At 42.0% G+C, this 26,200-nt stretch overlaps 1 protein-coding gene across 1 annotated transcript in view; it reads left to right on the top strand.

The window, feature by feature from the left end:
* Positions 1-8,856: 8,856 nt before the first annotated feature.
* Positions 8,857-26,200, top strand: part of CD44 (CD44 molecule (IN blood group)) — a 100,616-nt gene continuing 83,272 nt past the window's right edge. The window contains 1 exon segment of the mRNA XM_063118427.1: positions 8,857-9,077. Within this exon segment, the coding sequence (XP_062974497.1) occupies positions 9,011-9,077 (67 nt within the window). The 5' untranslated portion in view covers positions 8,857-9,010.

Below are 26,200 nucleotides of genomic sequence, written 5' to 3' on the forward strand. Positions count from 1 at the left end.
AACAAACCCTTCAGCTTAACGCTGTTCTAGATTTAACCAGGTAACAAACAGTCATTTCTTCCTTCTCAACTTCCAAAGATTTTTTTAAAAAAAGATTTATCAGGGCAGGGATTAGATCTGAGGTGGTTAGTAGGTGTGCTTACTAGGGAGCAGGGCAGGGCAGTGCAAAAAGTTACACCTTGATGCTGAAAAAACAGCCAGGCCAAGTGGTTGCTGTGACCACGATCTTCATTTGCCCACAATACCACGATGTCCTGACAAAGGATTACAGAGGGATGCTATGCCGGGCGCAGGGCCCAGAGAAGCCACCCATTCTAGTGCTTTTCCTCTCAGCACAGACCCTTAACAATGCTATAAAATAAATAAAGGGGTGCTGGTTTCAGCCATGGTGGATCTTCTAGGGTTGGGGTGCAAAACCTCATTCAGCCTGAGGGCCAAATTGCATTTTGGAGAAACTCTTGGTGGTGGTGGTGGTGGTGAGGGAATTCCAGTTGTGGGTGGGACTGAGGGTGAAAGGGGTGGACCAATACCAGCCAATACCAGCCTATAGAAGCTTAAAACTCTAACTGCAAATGACTAAGCCTTAGGAGAGGCATTTCACCTTTTAGAATGGGGGGAAAACTGGCACAAAATTCAGAAAAATGACCAAATAGTTGATGGCTGGGGAGAAAGGGGGTGGGACCCGGGGAAGGTTGCACGGCCTTTGGGGGAACCCTGAGGAGGGGGAGGATTTGGCCTCTCGGAGGGCTGGAGGTTCTCTGCATCCCTGTTCTAAGACCCTGGCACATGCCCACCCATGTGACTGATGATGCCAAACCTGTTCAGAATGTCTGGCAAACGCGGTTAACTTTTCATGTAAAGAATTTATCAAATGCATATGAAAAAATAATTTTCTCACTGTCTCCCGTTGGAACTTCTGTTGTTTCACCTTACAGCCCTTTTCTACTGTCATCTAACAACCCATTCCCACCTGATGGTCACTTAGTCGTGTGTTCTGTTTCCCCAATGAATTGTTTAATTTCTCTGGGTGCTAGTGCCACCTCTTCTTCTCTGAACAGGAGACTGCAACTGTAAAGGCTAATCTGCATCACAGTTGATCTAATTTAACCACCCTTCATTTTTATTTACACTTATCTGCTTCAAATATATTGGTAACTTTGCCAAGTTAATAAACTGTAGAAGCTGGGCTACAAGGTTTTTTTTTTACCTTTTTTTTTTACTTTAAAAAAAATATTTCTATGGGTGTGTCTACATTAAGCAAAAAAACTGCAAAAACAACAACAACAACAACCCACACCCTTACCATGGCTTTCTGCATTTGGGGTTATTGTTTGCTATTATATTATGCCCCCTTTATATTATGGCCCCTTTCTATTGCAGATGCATTGGGTTTGAATCGAGGTAGTGTCTCCCTGCCTGGCATGTGCAAAGGAGGAAGGGAGTTTTGCTTTCATTGATGAACTTGTGCTGTACTGTTTCCTTGCAGCCCCCAAGAAAGCCAGGTCTGACTTCTAAGTAGATGTAAGGATGTGCTACGGCCGTAGCTAGACCTAAGGTTTATCCCAGGATTGTCTTGGGGTCAAACCTGTTCATCTAAGTGCCACACAGGGCATCCAGCGCTCAAGCAGGGACGAACACGGGATGATCCTGGGATAAACCTTAGGTCTAGCTACGGCCTAAGAGTCTGCAACCCTAGGCACTTACTTGGGAGCAAGTCCCATTGAAGACAATGAGTCTTACTTACAATGGGACTGGGTAGACATAAGTGTATGCTATAAGCCGTATTGAACTTAAAAGGGTGCTCTTGGTGGAATGGGGGAATCAGATCTTGTTCCCTTTGTTGCAGGGAGACATTTTACACTCTTCTTCCTCTGATCGCAGACACGGAAAGTCCTTCCTTGGCAAGTTCATAGCACAATGCCAGCTTTACACACTGCCGATTTCACACCATTAAGGATTTATTCCAGCCTATCTCCGATCCTTTTAAAGAAGGAATGTGTGGGTGGGTGGGACTGCACAAGGTGTCCTGTTTGTTGACAACACTGTGAAATCCACCCACAAACTTCTGTGTGTGGCCAGTCATGTGTGTGCTATAAATTCCTCATTTAGAGAATCCCTATATCAGCGTTCAGCTCAAATGTTCTAGGGTGGCTTACTATAACTCATAAAACACTGTAAAAGTTCTTTGCAAGAACTTAGCTCTTGCTGAATGGATAAAAAAGCGTAGTCTGTCTAATGTCCTGTCATACAATAAGAAGTATCTTTATTGTGGTGCTTTTAAAATGCATTAAGGAATGCAAATATTAAAAATGTCTCAAGGTCTAATCTCAGTGGTGTTGTGAGGGTATACATATTTGGCAGAAGTCCAGGCTCCAGGATGAGCAGGAGGTCCTCCCCCAAATTCAGTGCAGATGGTTCTTTAGATGCTAATGTGTAAGTGAAGTAATACAATAATACAGTAAGTGAAGTAATACAGATTAACATCTAAAGAAGGGCCCCCTATAAGTCGATTAAGACCAGAGCCTAAATGAGCTAAGTGCACCACTACCTAATGTGCACATGGAGAATAATGAGGTAATGAGGAAGAAGGGTCTCTGAGATACTACAATGAATGCTTTCATTTCGGGATGGGGGCGTTGTGGTTATACTTTTCAATTTCCTACTTAAAATTGCTGCAGCCAGAAAACTAGGAGGACTTGCATAGAACCATCTGCTAGTTTTATTTTATTTCATTTGCAGGAATCCTGGTACTTAGGAAAGCTATCAAAAAGGCACACACACACACACATCTAAAGTAGTACATTCCTCTGAATATATAGACCAGGACTGAGTGACAGAAGACAATGATTCTAGGGTAAGCTGCCTCCAAATTTGATTCTCTTGGATTGTAAAATGTTGGCATGTATAGGATTGAAATAGCTTTTCAACATTAGTTTGGTGCCATGGTTATTGTACACAGCATGAAATTGGCCTTAGAGGAACTTTATTGGAGTTAAAAGCAACACAGAGTCTTGTGGTTTAAAGACTAATAAATTTATTATGGCTTTAAGCTTTTGTGGACTACATTCTGCCAACTTTGGCTTGGTAACAACAGCATCAGAACAAGTTTGTGTTTGTTTTTAATGTCCTTGTACATTTTGTACACAGGCTTCCAAATATGTACCACAAAAGTTTGGGGAACAGATAACTGGTGAAGCAAATCTAATGGGTATTGGATTGTTATTATTTAAAGGAACGATACAAGAAGAGGAAGTGAAGGGGTGAGGTGTGAAAACAGTTGGGGAACATAACAGAGTGGATAGAGTGGAAAGTGTTGGAAGCCATACTAGATTTGATGGGGAATGATCTATGAATACAATTCTCCTGCAGTTTTTTTTAAAGATCAAAGCAGCCACTGGGTGGGTTAATTTACAAACCCCAATGCCATGTTCCCAGTTGCAATCACCCCCTCCAAGAATCTGGGGCAAAGCATAAAGGGGCAAAAAACATACTGAAGGAAAACTGAAAGGGGGTGAGGGAGAGACAATAACAACGCAATCCTATGTACATCTACGTAGAAGTAAGTCCCATTGTGTTAAATGGGGCTTACTCCCAGGTAAGTATATACAGGATTGCAACTTAAATCTCCATCTATGCATAGTTTACTTATGGAGTTTGACAGGCAAAAGCAATAATTTGCCGTGCAATCCTATGCATATTTACTCAGAAGTAACTCCTACTGTGCTGGATACGATTTACTTCCAGGTACGTGTGCTCAGGATGATTAGAGTATTAGACACCTGAGGTTGTATCCAATCCTGACTGTCCACCAGTGGAATACAAATCTCCAGTGGAAAGGATTTCCCCTCTTCAGTGCAGCACTCAGCTTCCATCCCCTCCAGGGAAGTGCGGTGGGTGAGTGGGTGGGGTTGAAAGCAAGGGGGAAATCTGCTTGTAGGATGTTGAATTTAACCCATGGATGTTGTTTATTCATTGTGCCGTGCATGTGTTCTTAATAGTTCCCAGAATAAGGCCTGTGTCGGTAGGTGGATGGCAATATGATGCTTCTATGCTGTGTTGCAAACTACACATCAAGACAGCCAGAAATGCATCCCTTTTGAGGTCTTCAAGTTGGAGAGACAACCCAGGCTCACCCATGAGAACAATTAAATGGGTGATCACACAGGAGAGGACCTTCTCTGCAGTGGCCCCCACCTTTGGAACTAACTCCCACCGGAGGTCTGCCATGCACCATCTTTGCAGGCTTTTAAGAAGGCCTTGAAAACATTTTATTTTACCGTGGCCTTCTCATAATATGAGTACTGTTGTTGCTGCTGTTATTGCCATTGTTGTTCTTGCTGGGGTTTTATTGTTGCCTTTTATTGTTGTTAATTGTTATTTTATTGTGTTTAATTTTATAGCTTTTAATATCTTAACTGTTTTTATGATTTTTTATTGCTGTAAACTCCCTTGGGAGGGCTTCTGCTCTGAAAGGTGGCCAAGAAATGTTTTAAATAAACAAATAAAATTAGAAGGGGTAGAAAATGGTGGTATCTGAGCAATTTATTTATTTATTTATTTATTCCATTGTTATACCGCCCAATAGCCGAAGCTCTGAAATGGTTTCTTCTGCTATCATTTGGACAGTTGGAGCTATGTTGCAATGTAGAGTGGAAAGATCAGATTATTGGTGGTTTCCTTTTATGCACATAAACTACCGGGAGCCATTGTTCACCCCCCTGCTGCTCTGCAGGACACAGGACATAAATTACACGTGGGAACAAAACAGTTGGCAGGAATGGGTGCCTAGTTTCCCAATAGAATGTTTTGCTTTCAAGCTGACAGAGCAGAATATCTGGCTCAAACCAGCCCAGACCAGGGATCTTGTTATGGAGAGCTCTTGGCGCCACAAAGAAAAGGCACTTTTTCACTACCTGCCATGCAAGCGTAAAGTACTATTCCCATCTTAAAAGTTTTATTCGTGGACAAAATGTAATGTAGGCTCAAATGCATCGAGAGGCCTTAATCTGGGGGGGGCTTTTAGATGTAAATAAACCTCATGTAACTTTCAGGAAGTAGGCCATGGCTGATAAAGAGTGTCACGCAAAGGACAATGGTGTACATAGAACTACCTCATCTTTTACTCTCCAACCTTAGTTAGGTGTTCTCTTAGTAAGTATAGCAAACAAGCAAGGAGAGGGAGCGCGACTAGTTACTACCCCTCCATTATCATATTTGTCACTTTCTGCTTATGGGATGCATCATGGAGGCTCTCCACATGATTAAGAACTCTGTGTGGAAAACCTCCCTATGGCAACAGAGGGGGTGGGGCTAGCATGCTCCCTCTCCTTGTATGTTTGCTATGCCCACTTCAGGCTCTTACAATAGGGCCTCTATGGTACTCTTAAGAGCATATCTATAATACTGTTCTAGGGTACTTCTAGATGTAGGTGTTTGAGGGGCACCCAGCTGTTACTTTTCCACTGCAAGCCAAATAGTTACTTTGTAGATGGGTGGGCACCCCCATTCTCCAGCACTAGATTCTGGCGGGGGGTGGGGGTGGTTGGGTTGTTGGCACCATGGCATGGGCCACAGGATTAAAGTTGTCCTCCTCTGGCCCTTATTACATTCCTTTAGCCGCAGTTTAGGGGGTGATAGGGAAAGAAACAGATGGAAAGTCAATTCTGTTTAAAAAGGAAGGGTTAAAATCTAGTATAGCTAGAGTGACCAAATACAAAACAGGGCAGGGCTCCTGCAACTTTAACTCTTGTGATAAAGAGGGAATTTCACCAGGTGCTGCATGTAAATCCCCTTTTCTATACAACTGTTAAACATATAGGAGCCCTGTCCTCCTTTCCTGTCCTATGGTCACCCTAATATGTGAGTACTTGTAGACTAAGTGTGAGTGAATTGGGTCTAAGAAGTCCATTCATTGTCATTTCTAGAATCCCTGGAACCAGTACCTGGCTATCATTAGTGTAACTTACACATGGAAGATTGCACCAAACTGCCTTGTTCCAACAATTAAGACACATGGCAGTAACCTTGGGAGGCAAGAATTCTGATAAAATCTTCACCGTTCCATTACAACAGAGCCTGCTTACTAATCCCAAGCATTTTCAAGAAGAGCCAGTTTAGAAATCTGTGTGAGAATGTTCTCACACGGAGAAGAACAAATTTTACCTTTCTTTCTGTGGCGCTGTATCCATTTTCTATGATCAAATGCATGTGTAATACTCAGGAATATTGCTTCTTACATTTTTTTCTGTGTAAGTATTTTCTCTCTCTAAACGTGTGTGAAGGTTTGCATAAATGAGTACTCATGAAAATAAGCATGTAAACAAAGTTTAAATTTGAAAGCAAAACCAAGCAGAATCTTATTAATCAATAAAAAAGGATGCCTATAAGAAATCACTGGACAGATATGATTGTGCAAGCTGTAGCATTATATAATTGGTAACTTTAGATGTTGTGTATCTGTGAAAAAGAAACCCATATCTGATATAGACATTACTAATGTGTTTGTCTTTTTTGGCCATGGTAAAATTATTTTAGGTACACCTAAAAGCAGACCTTTGGTTCCCTTTAAACTTGCTTGCATATAGGCAATGCAGGTTGACAACAACCTTAAAAGTGATATGTAAGATCACCCTTAAGTATACAAATTAAATTAAGGACACAAGCTAAGTGCAAACTGGATTTTGAACTTTCAAACTTTAGAATACTTCCTTCCCTTTGAGATGGAGAAAGTAAAAGGTAGAAGACAAAGATCCATTCAAGACTGGAGGTTTGTTTTTAACAAATGTTTAAAGTCAGTATTTAAAGAAGCCAGATGAATGATCAGTTCCAATTGTAGAATCAGGAAGAGAGAAAGGATGTGGTCAGAGAATGGAGGATATAATTTTGGCTTGACAGAAGAGTAGAGAGCAAAAGAAAAAAGGGACAGAAACAGAGAAAGGAAGAGAAACGAAGGTTTTTAAAAGACAGTTAGGAAAGGAATACAGTAGATTTGAAAATCAATAGACACTTAATTAGTATATGAAAGATGGAGCACTTAATAAATGTAAGAGAATGAATATGATCATAATGACAAAAAGAGGCAGTAGGCTGGCTTCATCAGAAGACAGAAAATGGTGAATTTTGCTGATACTAGAAAGCTAAAAGTGATAAGACATTGATATGTTCTTATCTTTTTCATTCCATTTTCATAAGTTTATCTTTAATCAAGGGCCATTGGTCAAATATGCATTTATGTTTTTATTGAAATTTATTAAGAAAGCATGCTCAGTCAGTGTAAAAGGTCATGGAGGTCCATTGGGAATGAAGAGGTCCCTCATAGCAACTAGACAAGACATGGGAGATCCTGATTCAGGATTTCCCCCCACATCATCATCATCATCATAATACCTATTGGAGGATCTGAATAGGATCAGACCATGGCTCTGGGACCCAGATGACTGCCCAGAAACCCCACACTCCCTTCTCGGCGCCGGGATTATCCGCCCGGGAGAGGGAAAGCGCAGGGTTGAGAAGGGAGGTGGTGCCAGCCCGGTGCTATGAAGAAAGCCTCTGACCTTGAGCACAGCCTGAATTTACTTTGGCCCTGAACTCACCTGGAATCTCCAATTGATTTTGAGAATGAACGCAGCCAACCCCTAATTGTTCTCAGCCTGTTGTAATAGTAATCAAAGGAGTCCTGTAATTCTGACTAGTTGTTTTGGGTTTTTTTTGGGGGGGGGGCCCTCAATTGTCAGCTTGAGGATAGCTTCAGTCATTCCATAAATGTGGGGGTTACAGGAAGCATGAGTGACTTCAGGTGTAACATCTCAAGCATGTAATGGCAGATATCCTCCTGACCCAAAATATGTGACCTGCAGCAAGCACATTTCACCATGGGTTTTATGTACAGACTTCTACTTTTGATTTTAGCCTAAAATCACAACAGGAGAAATTACAAAGAAATACTTCCTTCCGCATTTCTATGGAACAGGCAAACAGTTCTGCAGAACTGATAACAAAGAAATCTGAGAAATCCCCAATATCAGAGCCAGTGTGGTATAGTGGCTAAAGTGTTTGGAGATCCAGGTTCTAGTTCCCACTCAGCCCTGGAAACCCACTGGGTGACTTTGGGCCAGTCACAAACTCTCAGCCCAACCTACCTCACAGGGTGGTTGTTGTGAGAATAAAATGGAGAGGAGGATGAGGATGTACTCCGCCTTGGGTTCATTGGAGGAAAAAAGGCGGGGTATAAATGTAATAATAATAATAATAATAATAATAATAATAATAATAATAATAATAATAATAACTGCTTCCCATGTGAAAAAGCACCCAAACACCCAAAGCTTGTGTGCTTTTTCACATGGGAAGCAGAATATTGGGGAATTCTCAGATTTCTTTGTTACAGAATAGAGACATAAATTGGTTTATGATGTCTGCTGCAGAAGTAGCCGGATCAGGAGAAGGGCATTGGCAGAGCCACAGAGACCTGCCATCCTTTGTTTGCACTCTCTGCCTCATGCAGTGAATTCACAAGGGGGAAAATAGATATGAAAATTCTTTTCTAAAAATCAATAATACTAGGCGTTTGGATAGACTTTGGGAGAGCCATGTGGTCCAGAGGCAGCTCCCGCCCCCCCTCTCCTAAAATGAAGAGTTGCACACAGTTCTGGCACAACTGCTTCAATCAGACCTCTGACTTCATTGTGATGAGTAAAAGACATTTGGAGCCTACATAAAAATGCTGCCGGTAACTGTGCTTACTCATAAGTAGTAGCCTTCTCTCCTCCCCTTTTTGCCTAGTCACTTTTGTTTCGAATGGGTGTGACTTTTGATTTTGCTCCCCTCCCTGTTATGTCACTCCTTCAGTTACTTTGAATTAGAATAAAAACTGCAGCAAACTTCAGACGCTGGCTGGCTTTCTGTGCAGACTTAACGAGACCTGGGACCTTTCCCCCCACCCTTGCCCCTCCTTTGTGTAGACCGGGAGAGGAACTCCTTGCCTTTTGCACATTAACTCGAAGAGGAAACAATGGCTAAGTTCTGGCTGTGTGCAGCTGTTGGATTTTACTTGTTGCAGCTTTGTTTAGCGCAGATAGGTAAGTGACTTATGAATGAAATGTCTGATGCTACCTGATTAGCTTAATAATGTTTCAGATAACAAAAGTTCCCCCAGCTTGCCAGCTCCTTAAATCACTCCAATAATTCATTTCATTGCTATTTTACTGTTTATTTCTTTATGGGCATTGACGCTGAACTGCATGCAACCTGTGCATTTTTACAAGCTGTGTGTATAGACTAGAGAACTATAGTATATCAATTCTGTACTGTATTTCTCTAACCTATAGAGAAACTAGAGAAACCAAAGGTGGAACATTGACAATTAAAGTTAACAGAATGTACTGGAGCATGACAGAGCTTCAGCACATCTGGTCCATATTCAGCAGTGGAAACCACAGTTATGCGTTTATTTTTGTTCCCTTTATTTTGTGAAGCATACTGTTCGGACGGTGGGGGGTGGACTCCTTCAGACTTATAATAGCTGTATTCTTGTGTTCACATATGGTGAATGAGAAGCATTTATGTACATAAGAGATGCAGAAGCAAGCCATACCTGCTTCTCCATAATGGGAATAAAAATGTGAGAATTTCAGGGCAAAAAGTGAACAGGGCTCGCTGGCTTTAAATACTGTATTTGAGCAGAGTGGTGAGATTTCGATGGAAACGTTAAGCCAGTCTGGCTGGAATGGGGAACTCTCTGTCCCCCATGATAGCTTTCCGAAGTCTGTCCATGAATAATGAAATCAAATGCTTGTTTGGGAATGAAAGTGGTTCATGAGTTTAAGAAAATCACATGCACAAAATGACAAAATGCTCTTAAAGTTTGATGTGATACAGAACCGCGAGTACTTGTGGAGAAATAACTTTAACAGAGACTCATTGTTAATAGAAATTGGCTTGAGCTGCTTTGAAGGGAATCTATTATCCTTTCAGCCTTATTTCCCCCCTCTCCCCCCAAACCAGATCCTGTGAGACTAACAAAACACTTTTTCATAGTCATTGCCTCCTCAGTGCTCTTATAATTATTTGAACATCAAGAACTAAATTAGATAATGCTTGCAGTTCTAAAGATTTGGAAATGGGTGTGTCGGAGTGCACAGTTCCTAACATGTTTTGGAATCATCAGGAAAAAAATCCCAGTATTGCATTCGGAAATACTTGAAGTCATCATTGTGTGTTCAGTGTGTGCGTGGCGGGGACGGGGACGGGGAATCAGGTACCTGAGTATGCATTTTCCAAACATAAGGAGGTCTTCTTGCACTGCGTGAGATATATGAGGTGTGGCTAAGATTTTGGAATAGATATAACATATGTATGTACATATGTACACCGTAGAACAATTATGCTTCTTATTTATTTATCCCTTGCTCAGCTAATATCTCCTTTTATGAAGGGCCAAATAAGCACAGCCTGCAATTACTCTGGGCATAATATTTTTCTTGTAAGAACGATGGACAGATACCCCTCCCATGCTTTATAATCTCGTCCTTGGTGTGGTTAGAAAAAAATGGCAAGCGGCACGTATGTCTCACAGGAAACTTTCTTTAAAGGCTTAACAAGGTATTAGATTATGGCTACAGTATATTTCAGTTGGTATGCAGTACATTCCAGGAAAGCTTTGTAGTCTCAATTGGCTTTGCAACTGCAAATTATTCCCCCCCTGCCCCCCCCCCCCAGTTAGGGATAGACAATTTTTTTTCCAGGTAATTCCAACTGTTTGAATAGGCTGCTGCTTGTAGTATGCACAGACATCCCTCTACTGCCTCTGGTAAACAGTTTTGCAGGGTTTCGTATCATTTCAAAACCCTGCGAAACCTATTTGATCAGAAGCAATAAGTTAGACAAAAAGAAATACGTGTGTAAGCTGCCTTTGGGATATGAATTCTGTCTCAAACCATTTTCAACTCCTTTTTCACCTTAAGTGCATCTAAACATGTAAACACTTCTGCCTTATACAGTCCGAACATTGATCCAGTTAGCTCAGTATTATCAGCACTGACTGGCAGTAGCTCTCCAGGACTTTGGACAGGAGACTTCCCCAGCCCTCAAGCTGTGGCCTTGCAATATAGGATAATAGCCACGTGCTGTAGGGTATTATTGTCCCCATTTGGCTAGGAGATATCAGATTGCACAAAACTATCTAGGAAGAAATAGCCAAGTGGTGATTTGAACCCAGATCTCCTCCATTGCCATAGTTTAAGGTCCAGAATGCCTTTCATTCAAATGCTAAATTCAGGTGTCATCGAGATGTTGAATCCTCTAGTACAATGGATATAATCTAGATCCTTTCTGATAGACAATTTATAGGTTGTGTGGGAGTTGCTGCAGCATGGCTGTTCCAGCACTACTCCTGGAAGTGTTTGAAGGAGCCAAATTACATGGGCAGAGCTGGTGAAATCATTACTTCCCAAACTAGAATTGCACTAACCGTGGGGCATGGATTGCAGCCATGTTGCTGTCCCTACTGAATTGATCTCCTTCCTTCAAACTTTATTGGAGGCAGTGTGGAAGCAATGATGCCACTTCTCATAGATTTGGCCGTATCTCTCCCCTCTCTCCAATAACTTGGCACATTGAATTGTTGAAAGATGTATCCTAATTTATCTGGATACTTCTCCTGATCCATTAACAGGAGACTTGGGAATGTCAAGAAATGGCAAAGGTCAGAGTCCTTATACAGAAGAGGTATATAAACTTGAATATGGAGATGAGATTATGTCTTCCAAAGCATTAATTATAGAAGAAAATGGGCTTCTGTCTGCTGTTTTAAATAGAATTCTATTTTTTGCCCGTTGATGGTTTTCAATCAATATTTTATCAACTATTTGAATACCCTTTCTTTATGCTACTTTATTTTTATATGATGATATTTTTGCAGTTTCTCAAAAGGTCTAAAGTAGTGAGGTTCTAAGTAATAAGTTTGACCTGAAACTTAACATAACCCCACATCTATGGTACATATTTCCCTTTGGATTCTTACTTGTCAATTTCTGGTCCCAATTCTAAAGCCTTAGGTTTTAAAGCACTTCATGGCTTGGGACCTGGGTACCTGAAGGGTTTCCTGGCTACACATATTCCTGCCTAGACTGTAATATCTTCTTCTGAGGCCCTTCTTTGGGTGTGCACACTAGGTGCGGTATTGTGGGTGGTTACTGGGGAAAAGGCCTTTTCAGTGGTAGCCCCCCAGCTATGCACTTTCCAGAGAGGCCGATCTGGCGCCTACCTTGATCATGTTTTGGAGTCAGGTGAAGACCTTATTCTGCAGGCATTTTTATATGCTGTAGGTCTAAAAAGGTCTATCTTTGCCACTTGTTTTATGCTGTTTTTATGTATTTTATTGTTGACCTGATTTATTGTGTGCATTTGTATTTTGCTTTTATTCTTGTTGAATGACACTTTGAGAACATGGTTATGGAGTAGCATATAAATGCCATAAATAAACGTCAGCTGGAAGAGTTGGCAATGGGAGGAGCTGACTGGGAGTGCTTGGTGGATGTTCACTTCTTCCCAGTCTGAGAAATCAGTGGGCCAACCACTATTGTTGATATGGCTAAAGGGCATCTCATTCAGCACGTCTATTGCAGTATGGAAATTTATCAATATGTGGGTGGGTGGATGGGGGTGGGGGTGGGTGGGAATCTCTTAATATGATGGTAATAATTCCTGATACTACAGAGCATCACAGTTGTAGTCAGGTTTCCACAGCAGGCAAGTTTAAAATCCCAGTTCAGAGGAAATCATCTGGATGTAATGAATTAGAGTACAGTAAGAATTCAATCTAAGCAAAAAGTCTGAGGTCATTACAGCTGCAGTTGTGGTTTCTTGGGTCTGCTTCAGATAGGGAATGAAAGATGATGAAAGTTTCTGAAAAAGAAAGGCATGGCAAGTGAAAGTTATGGTCTGTCAGTTAAGGAAGGCTGGAAGATAGTTTTTTAGGGAGTAGTGAAAAATATAGGACAAGTAAATACAAATGCAAAGGAACAGGAGTTGGAAAATGGTGAAAAATACTGTAATGGTAGATAACACATGGAAGGGAGGTAGCTTTTAAAAGACTGGATAGGTTTAAAGGAATGGCACACTATGAGCATCCATTGATAGTGGGACTAGCAATTACATAGCACTGAATGTTAGTCCTCAGAAGCAGGGAGAAAAAAATACTTTACAGACATTTTAGAAACATATGTGGAATTTTTAATGGTCTAGATACAATTTCAGCCAATCACATCACAGACATATTCAACACTGAAAGGTATCTGTGCTACCATTATCACTGGAAAGCTATCAGATTGATAAAGATCCATCAGTCATAGGGGATGATTTATGTTGCAGTATCATAAACCAGAACTTGCACTATCATAAACCAGAACTTGCGCAATGTAACTAGCATTTGCTAGGACAATGGGGGGGATGGTGATTTGCCGCCAAAATTTGGTACTGATGCTGAATTTTGGCAGCAAATTGCTGCTTTTTTCTATTGCTCTAGCCAACGCTACTTCTGTTGTTCATATAGACTTACACTAGTACATCATCATTAGTGCAGGTGGTGGCGTACAATTGGATCCTACCCATAAAGAACAAGGATTGTTTGTTGTTGATTTTCAAGGCCAATGCCATTTGCACCCTGTTTAAAGAGAAAGGAGGTAAAAGGGAGAAACAGGATAGATTCCATAGCTATTTCTACAACTCAGAACTGAACATTTGTTTAAATTCAAAAGTTATGATTATAGCAATTCAAATAAACATGGATTCTTTGCTCAAGCAGCAACTTTTGTTCTCTTTTCATTTTTGGATGTGTCACATGTAGCATCATAATTGAAGAAAATGGAAATTAAAAGTCCTTTATACATACACTAGCTGATATGCTCTGCATTACTCAGGTCCATGAATAGTGTTTATAACATGCCACTGCTATGGAGTCACATAGACGATAAGGCAATTTTCAATATATCCTGCTGAAGAAATTTTATTTATAGAATGTCCTGAAGGAATAATAGCAATTTGTACTGGTCATGACCGTGAGTCATAATTTGGTGGCAAGAGAAGACTTATGGGAGTTCCATCCAAGTCATGCTGGGAGTTGTAGGCTTAAGCCTCGGTTTTTTATTAGATGTACTGGTCATGACCGTGAGTCATAATTTGGTGGCAAGAGAAGACTCATGGGAGTTCCATCCAAGTCATGCTGGGAGTTGTAGGCTTAAGCCTCGGTTTTTTATTAGATTCCTTAAAAATACTTAAAATCCAAAATTTAATGTTTTTAGATTTTTCTGGTACATTGTACAGCCAGACCTATCAGCATGCCAAATTTAAAGGTTCTACCCACTGTTGCTTGGGCCCCCTAAGATACATGTCTGTGAGGTAATCATTTTAAAGTAGCAGGCCGGTGCTAAGCCTGTGAGTTAACCTTTAAACAAATTAAATTCATTTCTTCTTTTCTTTCCTCACCCTCACGACAACCCTACAAGGTAGGCCAGTCCTAGGCCTTTGAAGTAACTTTCAAACAAATTAAATTAGTTTCTTCCCCCACCCCCTCTCTCTTTCTCTCTCTGAGGGAGCTGACTGACTGACAGGTAGCTTGGTCGTTGCCGTTGGTGACAGGCCAGAACCTGCGACCTCCTTCCCTTCTGCTCTAGCCAGCCCAGGCACTCTCCCTTCAGGCCCAGGATGGTGAGCTACTTCCAGATGATGGCTGGCAAAGCCTGATGAGTCTTCCCTCCCGCCCAAGGCATGCTGGGAGTTGTAGTTGCAAGCCTAGCTCCCTGACTAACATGTTAACCTTCAAACACAACTGAAGTGTGGTGGGAGAGCGGGCCTTCTTAGTTGTAGCACTCTGCTTAAGGATTTCTTTTTCCCATGCAGGATTGGCTAGTGATTGCATTAATGGCTTTTAAATGCCAGGTGATTTTTTTTTTTTAAAAAAAAATCCAAGGCCTTTTAACTTGATGAGCTTTTTATGCTGTGAGTTTGTTTTTTCTCTGTTATAACTAAACCACAACATTCCAAGACAGATGCAAGAATTACTGAATAAAGTTTATGATTTTTATGTAAAAGCCGGACTTTACTATTGAAACAGAAGAGCAAATGGAGGAACGACTGATAGCTGAGGCTAGAGTGGAATGGTGGGCGGGGTTAGTGGCCGTTGGAGAACGTCAGTTAGAAGGAGAACAAAGACAGCGAGAGGTCAGGAAAGTGGGGGCTGAATAAGGACTAACAGAAAGTGACATGCTAGTACTACACCTCCCAGCATGCCTTTGGCAGCCCTCAGGGGCTCATGTCCTCAGCTCTTAGTGGATGCCCACAACTCTAGCCAAGTCCTGCTGGGACTGCCTCAGCCAGCACTTTTCACCCGCGAAGTGGTCCTTTAGGAACCTGTACTGAAGGGCCGGGACTAGGCCGGGCACTTGCCTCCCTTTGTCAAGTTTGTTTCTGGGCATGTGCAGAATGCTTCCCTTTCCTCCCTCCCTCTTAAGGGTGAAGGTTGTGTGTGTGCTTCCCATAGTTTCTGAGAAAACAGCGATGGGGTGTCTTTGAGCATGTCCAGAGTTCGGCCTCTCAAAGACACACTGTTGTATCTAGTTATGATTTTAAATCTCACATGGCAGGTGGGAAGAGGCACCACAAATGGATGCAGCTCATTTATGTGGGTTATTTCCTTTTATGTGGAATTGGGTTGACTTACTTTAGGAATCACAATGGCCGCCAAAGGCCAGTAAATCTGGTCGCCCACCCAAGGCATGCTGGGAGTTTAGGCATAAACCTAGGTTTTTATTAAATTCTTTAAAAATACATAACCCACCCACCCCAAATTCATGGTTTTAGATTTTTTTCTGATCCATGTACACAAAGCCCTGTCTGGGTGAACAGTTATAAGGCAGTACCATATGTGGAAGTGGGTAAACATTTCCGGACATAAGTAACACACATACTTTCCGCTTTATAAGTAGAGGTAAAAAAGCCTGAAATATTTCAGATGTTTTCCTCATTAAGATCCAATGCTTCCTTCAATGAGTTAAAGGTTGCTGTTCAACAAGGAAAACTGAACAAGGAAAGAAACGGCTTTAGCTGGAAAACAATAACAAATATTCGAGAAATTGGGAAAGAGAAAAAATAGCAGGAAGGATGGATCGTAATGAGAAAAAGAGTACGTAATATTTAAGGATTTTATTTTTATTAAGGCCTTTTGATCGGTATGTTCAAGTTTTGTTTTGTTTTTTGAACATTTTGATGGCCCACATCCAGAAAGCAAACATTTTCAAAGTTGTAGCCTTTAAAGAAGACCTAGGTGCAGGCTTCTACCAAGAGTTTTTTTGAATTGGCTTGTGCATAGTCATAATTTCATGTGAATACTTTTCTACTTTAAGGAATAATTTCATAACAAGGGCAATTATGGAATGTTTCCTGTTCCAAAATCTCTCCCCCACCCCACCCTGTCCCCTTAAACAGGGTGCAGAGTTTGTGGTAGCTTAATCATGACAAATGCCTTTTGGTCTATTTGATACTTTAAATTTTCAATTACAATGGTAGCCTAGCTACTTCTCAAAAACAAGTAATGCAGACTTCAAAATAAAATAGAGTAATAACAAGGTTTTTAATATCTGATCTGTAGATATGAAAGGCACCAATTCTTCTGATCATTCATGTAGCCAAAAACAAGACAGGGGGCTATATCTCAAACACACAAATCAATAAAATAATGTCTGGCTTTGGTTGAAAGCTGGTGGTGGTTTCAAGTGCTACCCAGAGACTGGCTATAAAAATATGTTTTTTTAAAAATAACTAATGTTAAAGCAGCGATCTGATTTTGACAAATCATTTTTTCTCATTAAGCAGTGACATTTTAATAAGCTGCAGTGTGTATGATGTCCAAAGTCCAAATAGGTCTTCATTTTGGGCTAGTCTTTCACTCATCCATAGTTTGCATGGCCCGGTGAGGAAACAACGCAAGATATACAATCTACATGGTTGGCTTCCCAAGTGAGCACAGGAATAACTCAAGGAAAAGGGTACTTGATTTTTCCTTAGATCCTTTATAGCAGGGGTGGGCAACTTTGGGGAGTACAGGGGCTGATTACCCACTTGGGCCACTCTTCCCCCACCGCTGCTCCTGTATCACAAAAAGGGGGAAAGGGAAGATGTTGTTGTTGTTGTTATTTATTTATTTATTACATTTCCGTACCATACCATAGCTGAACCTCTATACCACCCCATAGCTGAAATAAACTAAATGTATCATTTAAAGCCTTTGTAGCCACTATGGAGCTTCAGAATATACTATTTTAGCCTTTCAAGCTAACTTTTCCATTCTAAGCCTCTGTTGGTTTTTGGCTGTAAACTGCAACTTTTTATGTCCCACCCCCTTTTTTAAAAGAAAAAAAAAGGGGGTGATCAGGGCCAATGGGCTGCATGTTGCTCACTCCTGCTTTACAGTCTTTTTTAAAAAATGTTATTGTGGCTACTAGGAGGAGGGCTTTCTCTGCTGTGGCACCCTAGCTGTGGAATGAGCTCCCCAGAGAGGTTCGCTTGGCGCGTGCAGTGTACTCCTTTCATCGCCAGCTGAAGACCTTTTTATTTTCTCGGTATTTTAACACTTGATTTAACTTAAATTTAAACTTTGCTGTTTTAGTTCCGTATTTTAACCTATATCAATTTTTGCTGTGTGGTTTTAATCCTGGTTGTGCTTTTTATATTGTATTTTGTATTCGTGTTTTTAAATTGTTGGTTGCTTTTATGCTCTTCATGGTTTTAATTTTTGTGAACCACCCAGAGAGCTTCAGCTATTGGGCGGTATAAAAATGTAATAAATAAATAAATAAATATTGTATATCCTGGCTCAGTTCAGACAACACATTAGTCAACGCAGTGTGGAAATTCAACTCAAAGGTTGTGTTCCTAAGGGGTACTCCCCACACAACATGTTCTAATTCCACAGTTGTGTGACTGTCAGCTACCATGGAGTTGAATAAAATCCAGCACAATGTTTGATTGGCAGTTCCTCCACCCTCTCTCCTGCTCTGGTCCTCTTGATGGTATCCCATCAGCCACTGCTGCAAAAAACTAATCCCAGCTGCTCTCCTAGAGCGGCACTCGCTCCTTTCACCACTCTTGCCAGGGAACACTGTAGCCAGTGGGAAAAGTCAACTCAATGCAACGGAAAACTCCATGGAGCCCACCACGCAACACAGCGGTTGTGCAGGAACTCACCTCTGCACAACGTGGATATTCTGCGTGGAGTATTTTAAAAAAAACACGCCACCATTGCGTGGAGTTTTCTCAACGGTGGTGTAAAAACTCCCATCGTGGAGTTCTAAAACCACCATTGAGAAATGTGTTATCTGAACAGAGGGCCTGTCTTTTGGGGCAATGTCCTCACAAACTGGTTTGTGGGCACCTGGCAAATTTGGTTCCTAGGCCTGAGGATCTGCACCCTTGGTCTAGGTCAAGGGTTAGTAATTTGTGATCCTCCAGATATTTTTGCTGTGGCTGATGGGATGTGTAGGCCAAAATATCTGGAGAGCCACATCCCTGGTATAAGTTGTCCAACAGACAACTTGTTCTTAAACTATTTAGGTCTTTACAGTCAAAACCAGCATCTTAACTTTAATCTGGAAATTTAGGGCTGTGCAAGCCTTGGGCCTCAGATTCGGAAATCCAAACCAATGCAAGTGATAAAGGATTGGTGTAATATGAATGGTTCACCTAGTATCATGTCAGATGTGTTTTGTACCAATTGGAGTTTCCAACTGTCTTTAAAGGCAGCTCTAAGTAGAGCATGACTAGTCTAGACTGAATCTAATCAGTGCATGAGTAACAGAGGCCCGGTTTGCGCAATCTGGATGACGTCACAGCTGACATACCAGCCTAAGCTGTTAAAAGGCACTCCTGATTATTAAGCCTTCCTGCACCTGCAGAAGAACACCAACGAATCAAAACTCTTGATTCTTTAAGAGTTGTGCAACCTGTTCAGAATGGCTTGCAAAGCTCCATCTAAATAGGCTGTCTTCCCAACAGACAGTTCTTCTGTTTTATCTGGATTATGTTTCTGTGTATTTGCCCTCATCAAAACCATTTATACGCTCATTGTATAAATAATAATAATAATAATAATAATAATAATAATAATAAATATTTCTTACCTGCTTCTCTGTTTGGATCGAGGCAGGGAACAACAATAAGTATAAAATACATAAAACTGAATTAAAAACACAATATACATTATTAAAACATCCTAAAAACCCACTGGATAGGCCTGCTAGAAAAGATCAGTCTTTATAGCTTTCTTAAATGCTAAAAGACTATTAAGTTGGCGAGTCTCCTCCAGCAGGCCATTCCACAGTCTGGGAGCAGCAGAAAAGAAGGTCCTCTGGGTAATACTTGTCAGCCTAATTTTGGCAGGCTGAAGTAGATTCTTCCCAGAGGACCTGAGTGTGTGGGGCGGATTGTACGGGAGAAGATGATCCCATAGGTAGCCTGGACTCAAACCATGTAGGGCTTTAAAGGTAATGACCAACACTTTATACTAGAGCTACAGCTGGTCCCAGGGTATGCTGGTGAGTCCCCAGAGCAGATTCTAACTATTAATCTCCCACTTTTTTCCTCATTTTTTCTCTTGGCAGCCATCACAGTGGCCCTGTTCAGAAGACACTTTAAACCACAACTTTAACCATGGTGGTTAAGCTAGAAAGCCAGGTTGTGTTCAGAAGACACCTTAAACCATGGCTTTTACCATGATGAAAAGGGCAAAAAGCCTTATTCACCATGGTTAAATCCATGGATTAAGGTCTCATCTGAACACAGCCTGGTTTTCTGGCTTAACCACCATGGTTAAAGCTATGGTTTAAGGTGTCTTCTGAACGGGGCTAGTGTGGGGTTCTAGTAGCTCAGTGTGTTGTACTTTGGGTTCCTAGGTTGTCTGCTGAATTCAAGTTGCAATCAACTGTAGGCAACTAGCTCTTAGAACTGCAGTTTGTACAAAATGTGGAATCTCCACAGCAGCCTTGAATTGCTTCAGATATTATACATTTGCTACAGAGAAGTCTTGGGACCTCGATACAAGGGAGCACCTCTTCCTACATATGCCTGCCCGAGACTTGAGATCTGTTGTCCCACCAACATGAGACATACACTATGGTGGGACATGGAAGAGGTCTTTCTCTGTTGGAGGCCCAACTGGTGCTGGCACTGGCTCATTTCAGCACCAAGTTAAAACATGGCTTTTTAACTAAGCCTTTGATAGTACAAAACAGACAAATACATTATAGATTGTGATGTGACACAAAGTGTATGTGTTTCTTTTACTAGAATTTACAATAGAAGCCACAACTGGCTGTCACATGTACATCGCATGCATACACAGTGAAATAGCACTGTCACCACACAAGATGACCTACCTGCAAGTTGTAGCATTCCCCTCCCCCCACCCCCAACACAGAAGCAGCTTGTAGCTAACATGTTGCTTTTCAGAGTTCGCTGATTTCGGTTCACCCACTAGTATTTCAGTCAAAACCACCTGACCTTTCTAGTGTGGTTGCACCATACATTTCAGGCAAACTTTCACTGGCCTATAAAAGATATGGCCGACAATAGATCTGTAAACATTGAGGCTGCAGATATAATCCCAGTTGCAAAGAAGAAACTGCCAAATCTGACGGCTTGTCAGTTCCCTGATCCCCAACCACAAACAGGCTGTCCTGCAGTGCTGCATCTACTGCAACATCAGTAGCAGCTGGCTGTGATTTCCCAGCTCCTGCTTTTGATGACCCCACCCACAACATGAAAGGGATGTTTGAATGTGAATTAAATAGAGAATAACAACAGAAATGAAAAGATCAGAGAAGAAAACAAGGGAAAGAGATGTCTTAAAGGGTTTTCTTTATCATTCCAGCTCATTTTAATTCCGTTTAACAAACAAGCTGTTTATGTAACTCTGATGAAGCTTTTGTGGGTATAGTCACTGTTGACAATTATTCACAAGAGAACATCTCTCCCAAACTATGATAAAAGCAAACATGTTTCAGTGGTGCTATGTATAAGTTCTAAGCACATTGCAAAGCTTGCATCAACTAACCTGCAGAGCAATGGAGCTCTTGCAAGTAGTTCTGCTTGTATCCAATTTTAGCCGTTGCAAGCTTATTACGTGTATCATTTTAATGTTTGTTTTCTAAAATTATTAATTAAAAATGACATTGGCCATTATGCAGCCAAAGATAAGCTCTTTGAGGCAACATTGATTTTGGTGGGGAAATTAAGCACATGTTTCAGTCTCTCCCATTGAAATCAGTTGGATTGGATCATATACCAACTACGCCCTTATCTGGACAGAGATAGCCTAGCTACAGTTATCCATGCTCTGATAACCTCTCGCTTGGATTACTGCAATGCGTTATACGTGGGGCTGCCTTTGAAAACGGTCCGGAAGCTTCAGCTGGTACAAAATAGGGCAGCAAGGTTACTAACAGGGACTGGCCGACGAGATCACATTACGCCAGTCCTTTTCCAGCTTCATTGGCTGCCAGTCCAGGTCCGGCCCCAATTCAAAGTGCTGGTATTGACATTTAAAGCCCTAAACGGTTTGGGGCCAGGTTATCTGAAGGAACGCCTCCTCCCATATGTACCTACCCGGACCTTAAGATCATCTCCAGGGGCCCTTCTCCGTGAGCCCCTGCCAAAGGATGTGAGGCAGGTGGCTACTAGGAGGAGGGCTTTCTCCGCTGTGGCACCCCGGTTGTGGAACGAGCTCCCCAGAGAGGTCCGCCTGGCGCCTACACTGTACTGCTTTCGTCGCCAGCTGAAGACCTTTTTATTCACTCAGTATTTTAACACTTAATTTTAACTTAAATTTAAATTTTACTGTTTTAACTCTGTATTTTAATCTTATATCAACTTTGCTGTGTGGTTTTATCCTGGTTGCGCTTTTTATACTGTATTTCGTAATTGTGTTTTTAATCTGTTGGGTGTTTTATTGTGGTTTTAATTTTTGTGAACTGCCCAGAGAGCTTCGGCTATTGGGCGGTATAAAAATGTAATTAATAAATAAATTAATAAATAAAATCATATTCATTCTGGGGAAACTTCAATAATGACATAAACAGTTCAAATGAAACTGATCGGAGAAAACATTGCAATCTTGTACAGGTCTGCTCAAAGGTAAGACTGATTGAGTTCAAAGGGATTTACTCCCAGATAAGTACATATGGGATTGTGGACTAAAAGTGCTTGCGCTGTCTATATTAATAAGCTTAACACAACTTTGCTTACCGTATCCATAGTTAATATGAATTAAATGGCAACATACAAACCCGTTAAGGATTAAAACTAGCAAAAAGAGATTTGAAATACTAATACACCAGAACAGTTTTCAGCTAGTGGAAAAGAACGATCACACATGCAAAGACTGTGGTAAGAAGTAAGCCTTCATTGCTGGGAATGGTGCCATTCCAAAGTGATACCAGAACTGCCTTCTAATTTGGGGAAGAGTCTGAAAATGTGACTTGTAAATGCATAAATTCCCCAAGACGGAAAATGGTTTACAGTAGACTGCCTTTCGTGACATTTGGAGATGGAGCATGGTTTTGATTTTGAGGAAGTTCTGCATAGGATGTTCCCTTTCTGTCTGATGTTTGTTTGTTTGCTACTGGGTGGGTGCCTTTTAAGCAAAAGGGAGTGGCATGCATGGGCAGACATGCTGAGCATTGCAACTGCATCTTTCATGACTCAGCTTCCCATGCTGACATGTGTATTTCTTCTGTTGTAGGACCCTGGAGATCCTTTGTATATTGTGTACAAAATGCTGCCATGGTTAAGCAGCGGAATCTGTTTTGCAGGGGGGTGGGGGATGTACTAGCAATACCCAGGGCTGTCAATCAGCCTCTACATTTCCAGGCACAGATGTGCTTTCTAGTGGTTGGAAGACAATCTAAGATGGCATGTTCTATAGAATGCATAGAATCATTATGACTAGTAGATGAGAAATTATGAGAATAATTAATACAACAATTTGTCAGTTGTGTTATCTCAGAATAAGATACAACCACCTTCTAAAAGAACCTGCCCAAATATTATGATCTTCATCAAAGGCCCTCCTCTGGGCTCCTCTGCCATCTTAGATTAGGTGGGTAGTGACTGGAGAAAAAACCTTCTCAGCAATAGTGTCTCACTCTTGCATTATTCTCCCAGAGAAGCTCATCTGATGCCCACTTTGAGGTCTCTTTAGTGACCCTGTTCAGATGACATGCTAAGCCACGGTGATTAAGCATTTTGAGCTAAATATTATGGTTTAGCATGTCGTGTGAACTATTCCTAACCATGGTGGCTACATAGCCACTGTTTGAACAACCTAACTAATCATTTGCTGCAAAAGGATTAGTGGCCTAACCATGGTTTAGTTTAGCATGTTGTCAGAACAGGTCCTGTGTGAGGTAAAAAAAAAGCTTTTAATTTACCCAAGCATTTCAGCATGTTGAATAGTTGATTTTAATTTCTGGATGTGGTTATGGTTTATGCTGTTTATGTTGTCACTGGTCAACATCAGTAGTAACATCAGAGGGGTCATCCATTAGGTGGCCGTGATACTCCCAGATATTCCTAAATGTAGTTCCAAAAATATGGATGACTTAGCTGGAAGGATAGACAACAAAATATTGGTAGGAAAATGATGTACTATAACAAAAACAAGCAAAGAAAGAAACAAAAACCACTTCCTTGAGGGAAATTGCCAGGATTCTCCACGACAAATGAGCAACATTAGCATAGTTGTATAATAACAATAGCAAAAAGATCAACAGGAAAAGCCCTGACAAATTTGGCAGGAAGGACATGCATTTCCATCATGCTGTTTCGTCACATATTAGCCAAATGTCCATGCCGATCGATTCTTGATCTTGGAGATGCCTATCTCACATGGCCCGCAAACCCCACTTTTGTTTGAGGAATCAGGTCTATCTAGTCTTCTGTTCCCATAGCAGCCAATCAGATGTCTATCGGAAGCTTGCAAAAACGTGAGGGCAACTGAAGCCTCCTGCTAGTTTCACAGCAAATGGTCAGAATCCTGCCATGTAGATAGTAGCAGTCCTTCTGGTTACCTAATCTGTGTATGCACATCCTTTCAAATTCATTGTAAAAATGCTTCTAATCTAAATTTGGGGAAACTCAGTTGTATTGGTGAACCAAAGATGTTTTCTAGGACATTGTCAATGAAATTTTTAACCTTTCATGGGGTAATTAATTAACTGTAGGAGTCAACGGGAAACGGTTACTATGAAAACTATGAAAGCAAATGACGCATTCAGAATGACAACATCTAGAGCAAAGGTTGTGGTTGTGGTTGTTGCCGTTTAATTTAGTTACTTCTCAACTTTCTGTTGTGCCAATTAGTCTGACTACTTTATTTACTTTGCTGTTCAGACCTAATTCATTTTGCAATTGAGTCTTACCTTTCTTTTGCATTAGATATAGGATTGTCGTGGCCTTTTGCCTGTCAAGTGTAGACATGGTTGGGCACCTGGCGAGGGCCCACACCTCAGCAGGGTTCCTCTGAAAAAAGCCTCATGGACTTACTCCTTCTCTTCAGCACTGCAGAATGTTTATTCACCTGCCTCTCACTCTAGCCCAGACAACTGTGGTAGTGAAAAAGAGGGTCAATAGATGCCACTGCCTACTTGCTTCCTGGCTCCCTGCCTATCAAGCAAGCAAGTGGTAGCAATGAGGAGAAAGAGGATGAGGAATAATTGTTGAGAGAAGCCACACTCACTGAGGCAAGGGACCCATTGAAGATATCTTGCCTAAGGGCCCCCTAAAATTTAGAGCTGGCAGTGGTGAGGAGCAAAGTTGGGAGTGAACTGCAGCCAAATCTAGGCCTTTCGGTTAATTCTCCAGCTCATTGCCCAAAGGAAAATATGCTGAAGTTACTGGAGCGGACAAAGGCAGAAAACCAAGGGCCTTGCTAGACCTGCTGGATAAGCCGGCAGGAAGGAGGGGCAACGGCACGCTAGAGTTAGCGCACACCGTCGCTGGCTTCTACACGCATGACGCGACGGGGCAACGGGAAGCCCCGTAGCGTTGGCCATTTTTTTTTTAAAGGGGCCATGTGCGCCGAAGAGCCGCCGGACAAGGTAAGTGGTTTTTTAAAAAAAAAATTAAGCCCCCCTGCTCCCCCTGCCCGATCCCCCCCCACAATTCCTGACGCCCCCCCTGCCCGCTCGGCCGTCCTCCCCCATCCCCCATGCCCTGTCCCCGGCTGTCTGTCCCTCGCCCCCATCCGCCATCCCCGGCTGTCCTTCCCTCGCCCCCATCCGCCATCCCCCGGCTGTCCTTCCCTCGCCCCCGTCCCCTGTCCCCGGCTGTCCTTCCCTCGCCCCCCTCTCTCCCCCCCCGGCCCAATGGGCACAGCGCTCGTATGAGCGCTGTGCCCAGTCCGTGGCTTTTCCTGGCTACTCGCGAGTAAGCGAGCAGCCACAAAAAGCCACGGACCCTGCTAGACGTTTCGCAGCCCCAGCCTCAGGCCTGGGCTGCGAAAAAGCCAGGCCATAAGCGAATTTGCTTATGCCGGCTTAAGGCAGGTTTCAGCGCGGCCTGACCCCGGATTCCCCTGTGCGTCATCTGGATGCACAGGAGGGAAACCGGGCCTCACACCGCGCTAACGCCTGGTCTAGCAAGGCCCCAAGTCTAGCCAATCCAGAAGCTTGGTACTGCTGGCCGGTCAGAGATTGATATTCCACATCCTATTCAGCTGTAGAGGTTTGAGTTCCACTTGCTTCCATCCACATGGAGACTTGAGAGCCAGTGTGCTGTAATGGTTAGAGTAGGATTCACCCAAACATGAAGTTCACTGTGTGACCTTAGGCCAGTCACTATTTCTCAGTTTTGCTTATTTAGCAGGCTTGTTGTGCAGAAGATGGGTGGGATGGGGGAAATGACAGTGCAGTGATTCTGTACTGTGCAGTGACTCTGAGGGCTGCGCCCATACAGTTCATTGTAGGTCACCAAGTAACTCCAAGGATCAAAACACTCATTTGAAACACCAGAGGGGTTGATTGGGCAGCCTTGAGGTTTGGAGAAAGGGGAAGTCAATAGGGAAAGTGTTAATCATTGTCTCCTTCACTGCTTCTCTATTATAAATCCCCTCCTTCCAAATTGGTTTTGCTCTTTTAAAAATGTGGATTAGCGTATA

Source organism: Elgaria multicarinata, chromosome 2, assembly GCF_023053635.1.
Source record: "Elgaria multicarinata webbii isolate HBS135686 ecotype San Diego chromosome 2, rElgMul1.1.pri, whole genome shotgun sequence".
Classification (NCBI taxonomy): Eukaryota; Metazoa; Chordata; class Lepidosauria; order Squamata; family Anguidae; genus Elgaria; species Elgaria multicarinata.